Raw genomic sequence first — 14,427 nt, forward strand, 5'->3', positions numbered from 1 at the left:
GAGAGAAGCGTAGAAGTAAAGGGTGAAGAGTGAAGTTGAAGAGAAGAAAAGTTGAACATTGGCGGGGAAGGCAGATCGGCCTGACTAAACCCGAAGGAGGCAGCGTGTTTTCCTCAACTTCCACTCATCTACACCTACACATTACACAACCAACACTACTTTGCATCTACACTCTATATTGTTCTACTTACGAATCCCAGGGGCCTACGGTATCCACCGTCTCACAGGTCCCTGGCCCACCCCGACACCATGAATCGTCCTCCACATCACCACCAATACTCTCATCACCGCCCTCCCTCCGATGAAGATGACGACTCCGAAGACGAATTGCGGCGTCCCGGCTCCTCCGGCAGTGATGCCTCGTCCAATGTAACCACCGTCTCCGCCACTCCCATCACTCCCATAGATCGTCAACCGGCCGCCGGCTACTTCTCCCCAAACCCGCGAACGAGCTCAGCCACTTCATCGCCTCAACGCACCACACGCCCAATGCCAGACGCCTCACGTCGGCCGTCTGGCCGGGGCCCCTCCTTGGAAATGCAGCGACATCGTTCAAGACATCATTCTCAGGGCTTCTTTGAACCTTCCCTCCCAACTGCCTCCTCCGAGCAGATCCCGCAAGTCTCGGCGTCTCGGATCGCTGCCCAGGCAGCCATGCAACAACAGATGTTACAGCAGCAGCAGCAGCAGTTACAAATATCACAACAGCAATCAAGGCGCCAACAACATCCGGTCTCCCCAATGGAAGACAGTGGCTCACGACGGAGTGTTAGTGCCTCTCCGCCGCTTATCCCTCCTCCACTGCGAATCAACCAGCCCTCGCCGTCTCTTCCGCCGCCGACAGCAGGCAACGTCGCAACAGCCGCCGCCAACGTCGTCTTCCCTCGCGCGGGCTCCCAACCCCCCGAACCCCAACCTGAGAAACAGAAGAAAAAGAAGCTCTTCTCCAAACCAAAACATATTGGCATCAGCAGAGATAAAGATGTCTTTAAGGATCGCGGTCTGCCTTCACCGAGCAAGCTGCCCAGCTTGTCGCGCATGGTCAGCTCCTCCAACACCAGTATGGCCGATCTCCCTTCCAACAACTCCTCCATGTACAATCTCTCCAATGCTTCAGTCAGCACGGTTGTCCCTGCCGATCGCCCGCCCGCCCCGCCAGAGAAGGATAAGGACAGGGAAAAGGAAAAGGACAAGCATAAGCACCATTTCTTGTCGCGGCAGAAGCTCAAGTTGAAGGAACGTGGTGATGATCACTTTAACCTGCCTCTCTCTTCTGCATCGAGTAATTCTAGACCGACCGACCCCAATGCTCCCCAATCACTCTACTCGTTTACCAACCCGGCCTCGCCGGCGCTGGGGGCCACATTTGGCAAGTCAGTCAGCGGCTTAGATTTGCTGCACGGTGGCCGAGCGAAAAAGAAGGAGAAGGAAGCTATCTTCGAAAACGAACAGATGGAATGGCTGGCCAATTCCAATAGTGCGACGGGGCCCGTCGCAGGTCCTTCTTCCCTCAATAGCACCACCGGGCCCCTTGGGGAAGCCATGCTGCGCGAGACACTGCAGGGCTTTGGCCTGAACAACATGTCCCCCGAAGACGCATGGGAGTTTCTCAAGGCAAAACTCATGGTCATCTTTGATGGCGAGGATGTGCGCATCGCCATTGAAGACCTCAACAAGCTGGTCATCGTGCACCTGCAACGCTGCGTGCACAAACGCACACCCACAATCATCATCGCCGACCTCCAAGATCTTCTCGAAACCGGCTTCGCCAATCTCAATGCCAGCTCGCTCATTGGCATTCCCGACGAAAAGGTCGTTCCGCACCTCGTGCAAATCTGGCTCCTCTTCTTCGGCACCATCCTCCCATTCATCCAGGCCGCTTTCCTCCCCTGGACCATGAATTCAAGGGCATCGGCTCCCTCATGTCCGGTCGCGAGGCTCGCGAGTTCTGGGGCGACCTCCCCGCAGGCGGGAGTCTTGATGTACGCAATCTCGTCCTCATCGCCTTCCGCGATCGCATCATTCTCAACCGCTACGATGCTCTCAAAGCTACATTCTCCCGCCTCAGTCTCGACAGTATCAATGCGGGCTTTCCAACACTCAGTGTCACGGCCAAGACGACTGGTACCGGACATGGTGGCCGGCCCGGAACTGCCGCTTCCCTAGACGCAGGATTTGGAAGTTACAATTCTCAATCTTCGACGCTGCTCAGCACCGTCGCGGATAGTTATTCTTCCGACTCAGTGAGTGCACTGGCGGCGGCGAATCTCCCCCGTCCATCAAGCAGTGATTCCCGCAGTCGCGCTGCTTCAAATACATCGTCCAACCCGGACCCGGGTGCTTTCTCGGCTATTTCCCCGCCTTCGGTCAGGCCTACGGTTATACATCGCGCTAACTCGGCGGATTCTTCACACGTCATTACGGAGACTGTTGGTCGGATGCTCCAATGTGTTAGTGTGCTGGCCAGTGTCCAGACCGACGACGCGGCGCAGGAGAAGATCGAAATCCTCGGCAAAACTCTCAAGCATAACTGGCTTGGTCGTGGACGGACAGGGAGGGATCGACGAGGTTTTGTCGGGGCCAAGATTCGGCCTGTTATGGTTGGGGTTGGAGCTGGGACGCCGGTGCTGGATGATAATGAGTCCCTTACGACGGCGGGGATTAGTGTTGGTGCTAGTACTAGTACGACGAGTGTGAGTGGTTCCAGGGCGAGGGGGGGATTCGTCTTCTTCGGATTGGAGTCAAGGGCTTGGGGGGAGTATGAGGAGTGCTGGGAGGAGGGAGTTGAGTGTTCTTTAGGGTAGTTGGTCTGCTATGGTATGGTATGCCATGCTATGTTTCGGGTTAGATTTTTATGATTTATGATGGAGTTGGTTGGATTGGATGGATGGGTCTCTATGGATTGGATTTAGTGAATCAAATGATATCTTGTTTTTCGTGTCTCTGTTTATGTTAGTGTTGTCCTGGTTGTCCTGATGTAGTGACTGCCAGTGAATGCTATGGTAGTAGGCAGCCACCTCGTACCTCAATACTTGCTCCTTCTCTTCCTTCTCTCCCTCTTTCTCCCTCTTTCTCCCTCTTTCTCCCTCTTTCTCCTTCTTTCTCCCTCTTTCTCCCTCTTTCTCCCTCTCCCTCCATATCTATCACCTCTCCATCTCCAACTTTAACAACACCCACCATACTCATCACTCGCTCAAACCGCTGGAATCACAACTTCACAGAGCCAAACTAACAATCTGCAATAGAGACCGCTATCCTCCTTCTCCCCTCTCCGCCTCCATTCTCCCTGAGATTCGGATATCTTACTCCCCCCGCCTCCGTTCTCTCAGATTCGGAATCTGATATGGTGTCGGGTTCTTTGAGTTAAGTTGAGCAACTCCCTATCTATACCACAATCACACTTCTGCCCAGGTATACTAGTTATATACTAGTATACCTACTTCCCAATCACATCCCATCTACACCCCGGGTCATGCATGGTAACTGGGAGAATTGAGAATTGGAGGGTTAGTTTCTAATTTCAAGATCCTTCTCTCATGATTGCGCGGGGACAAGAATACTTCCTCTGTTCATATTGCAGATTTGCTTCTGTGCCTTTTCTCTACGCTACACAGAGGACATTTCCTTTTTCTTCTATTTCTTTGCTTTTCCATTTGTCCTTTCTCTTTTGTGTTGGCTAGCTAGTTAGTCTTGTGTGCTGTGTTGTGCATGAGGGTTCAAGTCCGTTTGTCCAAGGTCTTCCTGCTGGTGCAATCCGCATTTGATGCCGTTATGGATGCTGGCCTCGCTGTTATGATACCCCTTGGGGAAAGTTGTACTCGCAATCCGAAAATCACAAGTAATAATCTTCCTCCGTTGCCATTGTATCTGTGGATGCATTTGGTTTGATATCCATGCCATTCTCAGTTCCCTCGAGAATTGGGTGTCTGGCTACCCTAGAAGCATAAGCTATTTTCTCTTGTGATTATCAGTGGCTGAATGAGCAATGAGTAAAACCAGAATGGACGTCCCTCGCACTTTCCCATCCAATCCCAACAAGCACGCAGTTGGGCAATTCAGATTTCGCGAGTGCAGTCTACAGCAACTTAACCTTCTTCCCGCTCAACTCCCTCGTCAATCACCGTCACCACTTCACTTCACTCCCCAATCATGGATGCCTTCGAGAGAGCCATCGCTGCCCTGCAGCTACTGGGTCTCAGGCAGGTGGCCTCGGCTGATTTCCGAATATCTGCTAACGCCCCGGTCAAAAGAGCCCTCGCGCCTGTCCGCTGCCTCTCGCGATGAGTCCATTGCTGCTCTACAATCAGCCATACCAGGCAAGTATCCCAGAGCTTCCCTCCTCCCATCTCATCTCATATCTGGCCCTGTCCCTGGCTGACTCTCCCGGTTCCAGATCTTGAACCTGGTCCATCCGCTGTGGATAGCTCCAACGATTCCTCCCCCGCTCACGGTGCTGGCAACCCCGAAGATATTCACAGTGGTGGTGGCCGAAAGCTCGGTGGCTTCATTTGGGACTCGCAGTCATGCATTCTAAATCGATCCCAAGATGTCGAGTCAACCGATTCGCTAACACCCACAGGTACGACCATCCCAAATAGCCCTCAGTGGTTATGCCGCTGGGATACGGTATGTTCTACTGTCAGTGGTGGCTGACTCGATTATTCAACACAGCACGATCCCACAACTTCATACCCCCTCATTTCTCGACCATAGACCATATTGTCGTCGTCCTTCGAGATGATGTCGACGCCCGCCGTTTGCCCCGAGTCCCTCCCCCGGAATTTCGCGTCATGTACGTCCCAGACCCCCGTGTCTCGTTTGTTATGATCTTCTCGGAGGCGGAGTTCCAGTTGTGGAAGTTGACGGCTGAATTCCCCACGCTCTATCCGTATGAATCCTCTGGGTCTGACTTTAGCGGAGAGAGGGAGGACGTGAAGAAGGCGGAGAATGAAAAGAAGAAGCAGGATGTTCCGAAAGCTTCTAGTGTTAAGGATACATCTGCCACCCTTGCAGAGTCCGACATACCTGTGATTATTCCCCTTCAAACTGCGACTCAGCGCGCGTTTGAGATTTTTCGACGAATTGCTTTGCAGCAAGCTTTGCGGCAAACAGGATTCGAAGACGGAAGTGGAGGTGGAAATGAGAACGGACTTGGTCAAGATCATGCGGGCGACAAGATCACTACAGCGGGCGATACGATCACAAACAATACTGTCGTTGATGAGAGTGCGAGTGCTGCTGATCCTCCCCCTTCGCCGAAGACAGATCTGAACCCTGGGGGGAAAGCCTGCATTCAAGCCACCTGCTTGTCCGAAGAGCAAGGTTGTGCGACGGTTCATTTTCAAGCGGCTTATGAACGAGACTCGTCGGGGTCGCCGAGTGGAAAGAGAAATGCACTAGGGATCGCTGGTGGAATATTTCTCTTCGGAGATGGTTTTGATCTTTTTGTATCTACTGCAATGTTCGCACGTCATTTATGTCCAAGTTAGCTAGGCCGTTTTTCTCGCTGGTCTGTTAGCAGGTACCGCGGTCATCTATTAGTAATGTTGTCTCATGTTTTTCGGTTCTGTCGTGGTGGAACTTGGGTTAACATTAGCATTTAATTGTCTTTGTCAAGCATCCAGTCTATTTCAATGTTTTATTCGACATAGTTGTAATTCGAGTTCCCAAGGTCTGGGCATCTTGACTCGTGACCTTGGTATCACCTGATTCCCGAAACCCTGGAAAGTACAGAAAAACATGCTTCACTTAGCGCTGGTCGTATAATTCTTTCATTTTTCCTAGAACTGCATGACTTACTAGTAGTTTGTCTCGTTATGCAAATGATCCCCTACTTATCCGCCGACGATCGGGTAGAATTCATTTCTTGTGGGTGGATTCCAAGGTTGATTATTTGGCAATTGGAACCCTCTGCAACTTCAAGTTGGAAGCTAGAAGAGTTCCAAGGTTAATTGAAGATGAATCAGGTTTCAGGTCCCATAAGAGTTATGTTCAAGTTCAACATAGTAAACTTCCAAGCTTGAATTTGACTAAATCCGAGTCCGATTGCACTTGAAGTCATTCAAGTTTGAAAATATATATCGTGGTATAACCGGAGGATAGCACCTGCGCATTCTTCCCGATCAATTTCAGCGCCTGTCGGGCTCGGACTAGGAGCTAACTCACCAGCCATATACCACCACTACCACTACTACATCATGATTAGCATGATTTACCACCACCTACTTGCTATATCTTCAAATCTGCCATCTATACTCCGCTCTCGATTTCATCCAAGCTCACCAAGCCTCGCCCGTTCGACCCTCACGATTCACTTCGGCCCCACATTCCGACCCACCGAGAAAAGCAACACCATCGCGCAAGGAAGAAATTTCAAGTGATCGACGACGGAATATTCTACGAAATACAATCTGTTGGGGATAACCCTACGGAGCAGTGTACAGATCTGTCGATAATTGAAAAATAGCGGGACCTTAGCTAGGGTTATTCTGGTGCAAGGCCGATACGATGTGGTTCTTGCAGCACAGTCGGGACCACCTGAGCTGGGCTGGGCAGCAGATCGCGGCATTGGCCAAGACTCCGATTCCCCTGCAGCTTGATAAGCCATGTTTTGTTTTTCTTCGCGTTGCACAAGGGGAGAATCGCGCGACTTGCAATGCGCCATTGTTTGCTATTGCTATTGATATTGATATTGTCCACCTCTTTTCTAAATAATTGCCTCGCGCAAGGAGAGCCACGCATTTGAGGTGGAAAATTATCGCGCCTCGTTTTACGCCCCCACCGGACTGGGTTGGGCTGTTGAGCACAGGCAATTTAGCTCCGGAGTAGCCAAACAAAAACATTGGTAGTGGCTGAAAAAAGGGTGCAACAATATGAGACGAACTGGTTCGAGTTGGGTTTTAGGGGCTTGCTTGGCTGAGACTTTTGCAGAGCCTCTGTGTCGCACATGAGCGCCTGGTACGACCAGAGAACAATCGGATTCGCATCGTTTGTACTACAAACGCCGTACTCCGGACTTCGCACCTGGATCTTGTTATCTTGTTTGGGACAAGCAATGGGTCGACCTGGCCTGGATGTTCCCCCCTTTTTTGTTTGTTTGTATTTGAGCCTACCAATGGCCCAGCTAGGCATGTGGAGACCGCCTTGGTGGATGCGAGACTGAGAGAAATCAGCCGTCATGCACCTCATCTGGGTCTGTCGGTGACAGGCCTCAGGTCGGACGATAGCTTATGCCGGGCGATAGCTCATGTTGAACATCGGATTGATTTGGCGGGAAGCTGCGGTCTGGGCACGCAGGCCAAGAGGGATCTTGGGGGCGAAAATTCGATCGTTTAGATCTTAGTGCTACCTTCGGCTACGGGTGGGCTATGAGGTACTATGCGATGCGACATATGACGAGCCTTGAAAGACAAAAGGCCAAGGATCACGAGCATATTCGATCATATTGCCGGTACGGAGTATGTGCTATACCCATGGCGAAATGAACAGGGCGATTATGGGGCCTTTCTTCAATTTAAGGTCGTTTCAACGATCGACGAGAACGTTGGTCTGGACGAAGCAGCTAGAGCAGCTCGGGAGAAGGAAAAAGGAGATGCACGATGGAGCGATGGCTCGTGCACGCTGAAAATCCTGTCGGCGTCACTTGACAAGATCGTTAGTTCCGCACCTCGCCTAGCTCGAGAAGATGTCAGCGGCGGTTGATTTTTCTCGTTTACAATTTACACTTTAGCCTCGTGGTAGGTAAGACATCGCGAGCGACAATAGCGAAATGATGACTCGGAGTGGCTTGGTTTTCCGTCATGACGCCATTTCATCGAGGTGGCAGAGCGAAGGGAAATAAGGATGGACATGTCTTGTTAAGCCTGCACGGCCGGGGAATATCAAGAGCCAATGAGATTCATCGCACTTCACGGAAACAATCACTGATTCGGCATTGTAAAGAGAAAAAAGGTCTTCAAACGGCTCAGTTTAGCAGCGCCACTCGCGGAGGCGGAGTCTAAGCTGTCGCCGATCAATTTGGGCTCCATTCCATGGACTCCGGGGATTTTCGAAAATTAAATTAAATAATCATGTGGAAGAGGAGAAGAGCGAGGCTCAATTTCCCGAGCCACTGTCTACAGAGTGTATTGCATCAGGGACTGTTCCTGGCTTCCAAGCTCTCAGTCAGCTCGTTCCTCTGGAACTCAGGCAGTGTCCCCAGTCATCAAGTGTTCCTGGGGAAAGGATCAGCACGAGTTACATTAGCTCGTATACTGGGCGTATTCATTTGCCAATCATTGCGCGGAATTATCAATTATTCCCCACATATCTTGGTGGTCCGGGGTAGGACACCTTTCCTATTTGAGCTCTTTGACCGAACCCCTCATTTTGATCCATTTTGATTGCCAGGTTCTGCTCAAGTTTTGGTGGAGTCAATCCCCGCCTTTGTTGGTGATTTGAGCTCGTTTAGGGTTAGGGGAAAGCCCACATCGCGGTCGGAACCCCATGGGCAGCCGGCTTGGAAGGCCAATTTAATCAATTCTCGACCGAACCAAGAGCATGTGAACGGTTCTTGCTGAGGGCGTTCGCCGTAGTTGACGGCCCTGACCCTGCAGACAAGCCTCGGGTCCCATCGTCAAGGGTCTCAATGCGCCTCCAAGCCCCTCTCCCTCCCTAGTGAGGCGAAAAAAAAAACAAAGAAGGAAAAGAAAAGCACAGGTCTGCGATGGGCACGGTCTCAATGGGCACAACAGACGGCGCCGGCCAGCCGTGATGTCAGGCATGGAGTCGGCATCAAGCACTAGCGATGTGATCGGAGCGACCTTTACCCCATCACATGGTAGTATGGAAGCCGGTCTCCTTTCTCTGCCTCGGTGATGATCCACCTGCCCCGGTTCTCCGTCTCCATCTCATCCACCGAGGCCGCCAAAGCCTAGTGCAATGACCCGTGGAAGATTGTTTCCTAAAATGAGGTCCCTCGAGGTCGATCATCGGGGATGTCCAAAAAATAAAGACCAGGCTCGATCCTAATTATATCCCCCCCCCCTTTTCTTGTCTCCAGGCTTTTCCTCCATCTCGCGCGGCTCCTTTTTAATCCCCTGCCGACCCGAGACGAAGGCCCTGTTGAGCGGAATTCACGACAAGTTTACGACAAGCCCGCCCAATCGTCAATATGCGTTTCATTCCCGTCATTGCGACGGCGCTGCTCGCCATCTCCAATGTCACTGGAGCCTCACCTGCAGCATCCAGCGGCGCTGCGGAGACCTCCGTGGCTGTTGCTGCCGATACTGCTAACACGAACAATGCGAATAGCGCTAATAGTAACGACGCTGCTAAGACTGCCGTGGTGAACGCCCCGCAAGCCGCTGCTACTACTCAGGCTGCGACCCAAAACACCAACAATTCTGAGGAGAACGATGATGCCGCCTCGGCTGATACAGCGAAAGCTAACTCAGCTGCCAACACGGCCAATGCAAACACGGCCAACTCAAATGACAGTGGCAACATCGTCGACACCCTCCTGGGCAACACCGCGACGGCCAAGGCTGATACCGCGACGGCTGCCGCGAAGGCCAGCAACACCGCTAAGGAGGACAGCACCGCCTCGGCTCAGGAGACTGCTTCCTCCACTGGTTCCTCTACCAAGTCTGGCTCCTCCAGCAGCACCTCCAGCTCCACCAATGGCCTTGAGTCCCTTCTCAGTGGTCTTACCGGAAACGGTGGTGCCCTCTCTGGTCTCACCTCGCTTGGTGATGATCTCGAGAGCCTCCTGAAGGGCCTTGCTGGTCTGCTCAACCCTAACCTGTTGTCTGAGATTGAAAATACCTTCAAGTATCTCTCCACCTCATTGGCTCCCCCCCGTTGACACCAACATCCGGGTCCTTCTGTCCAATGACAACACCCAGGCCCTGGGCACGCTGATCGGTAACGCCGGCAAGCTGCTGAACGACAAGAACACCGCGACTCTGTCCAGCATTCTTAGCAAGGCCGACAACCTGCTGTCTGATAACAACCTCAACAACCTCCAGAAGCTGCTCAACAACATCGACAAGGTCAACGACCTGGTCGTCAATGCCGACAGCCTGCTCAGCAAGCAGAACGTCAACAACATCGAGAGTCTTCTCAGCAAGGCCACCAAGCTTCTCACCGACAGCACTGTCAATGCCCTGGAGACTCTCCTCAAGGGTGTCGTCGATATTCTGCCTCAGCTCAAGAGCTTCCTGACCCCCGCCACTTTCAGCAAGCTCAACACTCTGCTGACCAACGGTGGAAAGCTGCTTACCGAGGATTTCATCAAGAAGACCAACTCTCTTATCGATTCCGCTTCGGATCTTCTCACTCCGGCTACCAGCAAGGCCCTCAAGGATCTCCTGAACCAGGTTACCCCTCTGCTGCCATCGATCAAGAAGCTCTTGACTACCGAGACCCTGAACGAGATCCAAAACCTGCTGTCCAGCGGCAACAAGCTGCTTACCGATGCTTTCATCAAGAAGACCAACTCTCTTATCGATGCCGCTTCCGATCTGCTCACTCCTGCGACCAGCAAGGCCCTCAAGGATCTTCTCAACCAGGTCACTCCTCTGCTGCCCGAGCTCAAGAAGCTCTTGACCACCGAGACCCTGAACGAGATCACGAACCTTCTGTCTCACGGAAACAAGCTGCTCACCGACGCTTTCATCAAGAAGACCAACTCCCTCATCGATGCTGCTTCGGACCTTCTTACCCCGGCTACCAGCAAGGCTCTCAAGGATCTTCTCAACCAGGTCACTCCTCTGCTGCCCGAGCTGAAGAAGCTGCTTACCCAGCAGACTCTGGACGAGCTGCAGTCGCTGTTGACACATGGCAACAGCCTGCTCACCGACGACTTCGTCAAGGAAACCAAGAGCCTGATTGCTGGTGCCTCTGGCCTCCTGACCAAGAAGACCACCGATGCTCTCACCACTCTGCTCGATGCTATTGTGCCGCTGGTCCCGACCCTGAAGGGCTTCCTGACCAAGGAGACCTTCAACGAGTTGAGCACTCTGCTGAACAACGGCAACGACCTGCTGACTGCCAGCTTCGTCAACGAGACCAAGTCCCTGGTTGGAAACGCCGACGAGCTTCTGACCCCCGACCTGGTCTCCGGCCTCAAGGAGATCCTCGGCGAGGTTACTCCTCTGCTGCCAGAGATCAAGAAGCTTCTCAAGCCTTCTACTATCTCGGCTATCAGCAGTTTGTTGATGAACGCCAACGACCTCCTCGACGCTACCTTCGTCAACGAGACCCGCCACCTGATCGACGGCGCCGACGACTTGCTCTCGCCATACGTCCTGGGCGGTCTCCACGAGCTGCTTAACGGTCTTGTTCCTGTCGTCCCCATTATCAAGAAGGACTTCCTGAACGAGACTACCCTCCACAACTTGACCTACCTCCTGGGCAACGGCACTACCCTCCTGACCCCCACGTTCGTCGCTGGCACTAGCGACCTCATCACCGAGGCCGGAGAGTTGCTGACCCCCGAGATGGTCAAGAGCCTGAAGGGTCTCCTGGGTAACCTTGAGGACTCCATGCCAGAGATCCAGAGCCTGCTGAAGCCCGAGAGCATCAAGAAGATTGAGACTCTCCTGGGTAACGGCGCTGATCTCCTGAGCAAGTCCTTCGTCAAGAATACCACTGACATCATTGCCGATGTTTCAGAATTCCTTCCTCTGATTGAGGGTCTTCTGAACTCGCTGTAGTGGTGTTAGACGTTTCTTTTTTGTTTAAATGACCATCATGTGCATCCCGATGATTGGAAATTCGATATGAACTAATGCGCCTAATGATATCGTTATATTTAACGTCATTACTTATATTTATACAACGTTACTCAATAATTTTCGTTCACGTAGATCGTATTCCGTATCATGATTCTGAAGTCTTGAAAAATCAACACTATGCCTACTCTGCGTCCGTAGTCATGTGGTAGTTAGTAATGGGCTAGACGAATTCAATTGATTTTAGCCTCGGGTATTAACCTTAATCTCACCCCACTGAAGATCTCCAGACGGTTAGTATGAATTTAAAGCAAAGAGAAGGATGATAAGGAATATACAAAGATTTGTTGACGTTCGAAATTTAGAGATATATACTAGTAGTTATTAGTACAATCTTATAAGTTAATTTATATTATTAATATTATAGGCTTCTATTAAGATAGGCTACTAATAATTAGACTAATACTATTTCTTTGTAACTATACCTATTAATACTACTTCAATATAGATGATATCCTGCCTTACAGCCCTATTTATTTTTTATATTTAATTTCTGATTGTTTAAAATATTGATCAGAGCGAAATGATCAGTTACATAGTAGAACTAGCGCGTTAAAAGCTATATCACAGATGAGAGGTTGGACTACGATTAGAAAATGTAAGCTCGAAATATGACGTTATTCCAGGCTTACAGCGCCCTGAAGGACCCGGTTGAAACTAGCGGACCCTCCTCGCACAGAACTAACTAACACCTCCCAGCCCGGTCCCTTTCCACCTCGCCTCAGCCTCCACCAACAGCACCCGGATCGACTCTTTCGTTTGCGCCAACGACCACAATTCCTCGCCACTATAGTTCACTGCCCGGAGTGGATTCGCCCCATAGGCCAGCAACACCCGTAAAACGGCCTCATAGCCGCCCTCCACGGCGTACACCAGCGGCGAACACCCCATCATATCACTCATCTCCGGATTTGCGCCCCGCGCCAGCAGCAGCTCCACTATCGTCTCGTCGGCCGCTTCAACCGCCCAAAATAGCACCCGGTCGAATATCTTGCCCTGCTCGCTGCCGATCTCACGACACGGCACGTTGACATCCGCTCCGGCGTCCAGCAGCAGCTCCACCAGCTTAAGATCCTTCGTATGCACCGCCGCCAGCAGCGGCTGCACCCAGTCCTCGTAGTCGTTACCGGCGTATGTCGCTCGGCGGATATCCTCTGGTCCGAAATGTGGTGGCGCCCCGCCAGCAAGTAGGGTCTGGATGAGGGGTCGGTTCTGCTGCGCGACGGCGAAAGCCAACGCCCGCGTGCGGTGGAACATGGCCGTCCCCGGTATCAGGATCGAAACGAGATCTGTGTGCCCTGCGATGACGGCAGCAGTAAGTGGCGCCGTGGAGCACCGGGGGCGGACTATCAGGTTCGGATCCGCCCCGTATGCCAGCAGCCATGAGACCAGCTCCCTATGGCCACAACGGGCCGCGATATGAAGCGGACTTTCTGAGAAGTCAGGGGCGAAGACATTAACATCCACCCCATGTGTGAACAATACCTGAAGGACAGAGCCCTGGCCCGCCAGGACGGCGGCGGACACCGCCTCGGTCATGAGCTCCTTTATACTGAGCCCATCATCCTCCCACCTTGGAGGCGTAGCCGCAGACAGGAGCACGTTGACGACATCCGCATGTCCCTGAAAAGCCGCCAGCCACACCGGCCGCTGCCCAATAAAGCTGGGGATGCTTTGGCGCGCACCCACGCGCAGCAGATACTCCGACAGCGTGGGGTGCCCGTGAATGGCCGTCAGGGCCAGCAGCGTGTGCCATTCGGGGGTCGTGGTATTCGGGTTGACCCCCCGGTCATCAATCATGAACCTCACCAGCTGGGCATGGCCCTTCTCCACGGCGAGGGAGATTGGATGCGGACGGAAGTCCTGTAAGCGGCGCGGGACGAGGCGGCCGAACTGGGCGATGCGCGGGCCTTGCTGGAGGCTGTGGCGGGTGGAGGCTTCGTGGGGGGGGGGGGCAGCAGAGCCCCTGCGTCTAGGGCCCTTTGAAATGTGGACAGCCGGCCGGTTTGGGCCGCCCAAGAGAGGGCAGAGCTGTGGTTGTGCCGGACATTGTGGTCGTAGAGGACGGGGTTGGTGAGGTGGTGGAGGTACCGGTTGGTGAGGGATAGGCTGGCGAGGGCGGATTCGGGGAGGTAGAGGGTGATTTGGAGCAGGAGTTCGGCGGGCAGGATCTCCATGCTGGGGGTGTGGGCAAAAGGATTTCATATAAGAGTCCTCCGATGTACTCCGTACAGACGGTACTTGCCCAGGAGTAGATCTGCCTAGGTGTGTATCTGGGACCGAGATGATGGCCGCGCCCTCGGTTGCTTTCGACACAAGCCGTACAGAGGACTGGAAGACGGTTAGCATGAATTTGAAGCAAAATGAGGTATGATGAGGAATATAGAGATGTATACCTATTGGCACAACCCAATAAGATGATTCCTGTTGTTAATGCTTCGGCTTCGAACTTCTATCGAGGCAGGCCGCCAATCAGACCAGTACTATTTCCAAGTGACTGCACCTATTGATGCTACTTCGAGATAGATAACATTCCGCCTTGTAGCCCCATTCATCTTTGTATTTGATTTCTGATTATTCAAAACGTAGATCAGAGCGAAATGATCGGTTGTGTAGTGGAACTGGCGCCTCGAAAACTGTTTGCCGGGTGAGA

At 52.5% G+C, this 14,427-nt stretch overlaps 5 protein-coding genes across 5 annotated transcripts; 4 read left to right on the top strand and 1 right to left on the bottom strand.

The window, feature by feature from the left end:
• Positions 1-249: 249 nt before the first annotated feature.
• Positions 250-2,804, top strand: N7481_006754 (uncharacterized protein; the record flags this gene model as incomplete). Its single annotated transcript, XM_057265973.1, has 2 exons — positions 250-1,924; positions 1,969-2,804. 2 exons carry the CDS (start codon positions 250-252, stop codon positions 2,802-2,804), a joined length of 2,511 nt encoding a protein of 836 aa, XP_057123693.1.
• A 1,806-nt stretch (positions 2,805-4,610) lies between these two features.
• On the top strand, positions 4,611-5,489 carry N7481_006755 (uncharacterized protein; the record flags this gene model as incomplete). The annotated part of the gene is made up of 1 exon (XM_057265974.1): positions 4,611-5,489. The coding sequence occupies one exon, from the start codon at positions 4,611-4,613 to the stop codon at positions 5,487-5,489; it is 879 nt and encodes a 292-aa protein (XP_057123694.1).
• A 1,893-nt stretch (positions 5,490-7,382) lies between these two features.
• On the top strand, positions 7,383-7,701 carry N7481_006756 (uncharacterized protein; the record flags this gene model as incomplete). The annotated part of the gene is made up of 2 exons (XM_057265975.1): positions 7,383-7,457; positions 7,489-7,701. The coding sequence occupies 2 exons, from the start codon at positions 7,383-7,385 to the stop codon at positions 7,699-7,701; spliced, it is 288 nt and encodes a 95-aa protein (XP_057123695.1).
• A 1,450-nt stretch (positions 7,702-9,151) lies between these two features.
• N7481_006757 (uncharacterized protein) lies at positions 9,152-11,696 on the top strand (the record flags this gene model as incomplete). Its single annotated transcript, XM_057265976.1, has 2 exons — positions 9,152-9,786; positions 9,812-11,696. The coding sequence occupies 2 exons, from the start codon at positions 9,152-9,154 to the stop codon at positions 11,694-11,696; spliced, it is 2,520 nt and encodes an 839-aa protein (XP_057123696.1).
• A 759-nt stretch (positions 11,697-12,455) lies between these two features.
• N7481_006758 (uncharacterized protein) lies at positions 12,456-13,951 on the bottom strand (the record flags this gene model as incomplete). Its single annotated transcript, XM_057265977.1, has 2 exons — positions 12,456-13,754; positions 13,823-13,951. The coding sequence occupies 2 exons, from the start codon at positions 13,949-13,951 to the stop codon at positions 12,456-12,458; spliced, it is 1,428 nt and encodes a 475-aa protein (XP_057123697.1).
• Between the last annotated feature and the right edge of the window lie 476 nt (positions 13,952-14,427).

The sequence above is a fragment of the Penicillium waksmanii genome (assembly GCF_028829765.1).
Source record: "Penicillium waksmanii strain IBT 27052 chromosome Unknown utg000005l:1.0-5232799.0:1.0-5237142.0, whole genome shotgun sequence".
Classification (NCBI taxonomy): domain Eukaryota; kingdom Fungi; phylum Ascomycota; class Eurotiomycetes; order Eurotiales; family Aspergillaceae; genus Penicillium; species Penicillium waksmanii.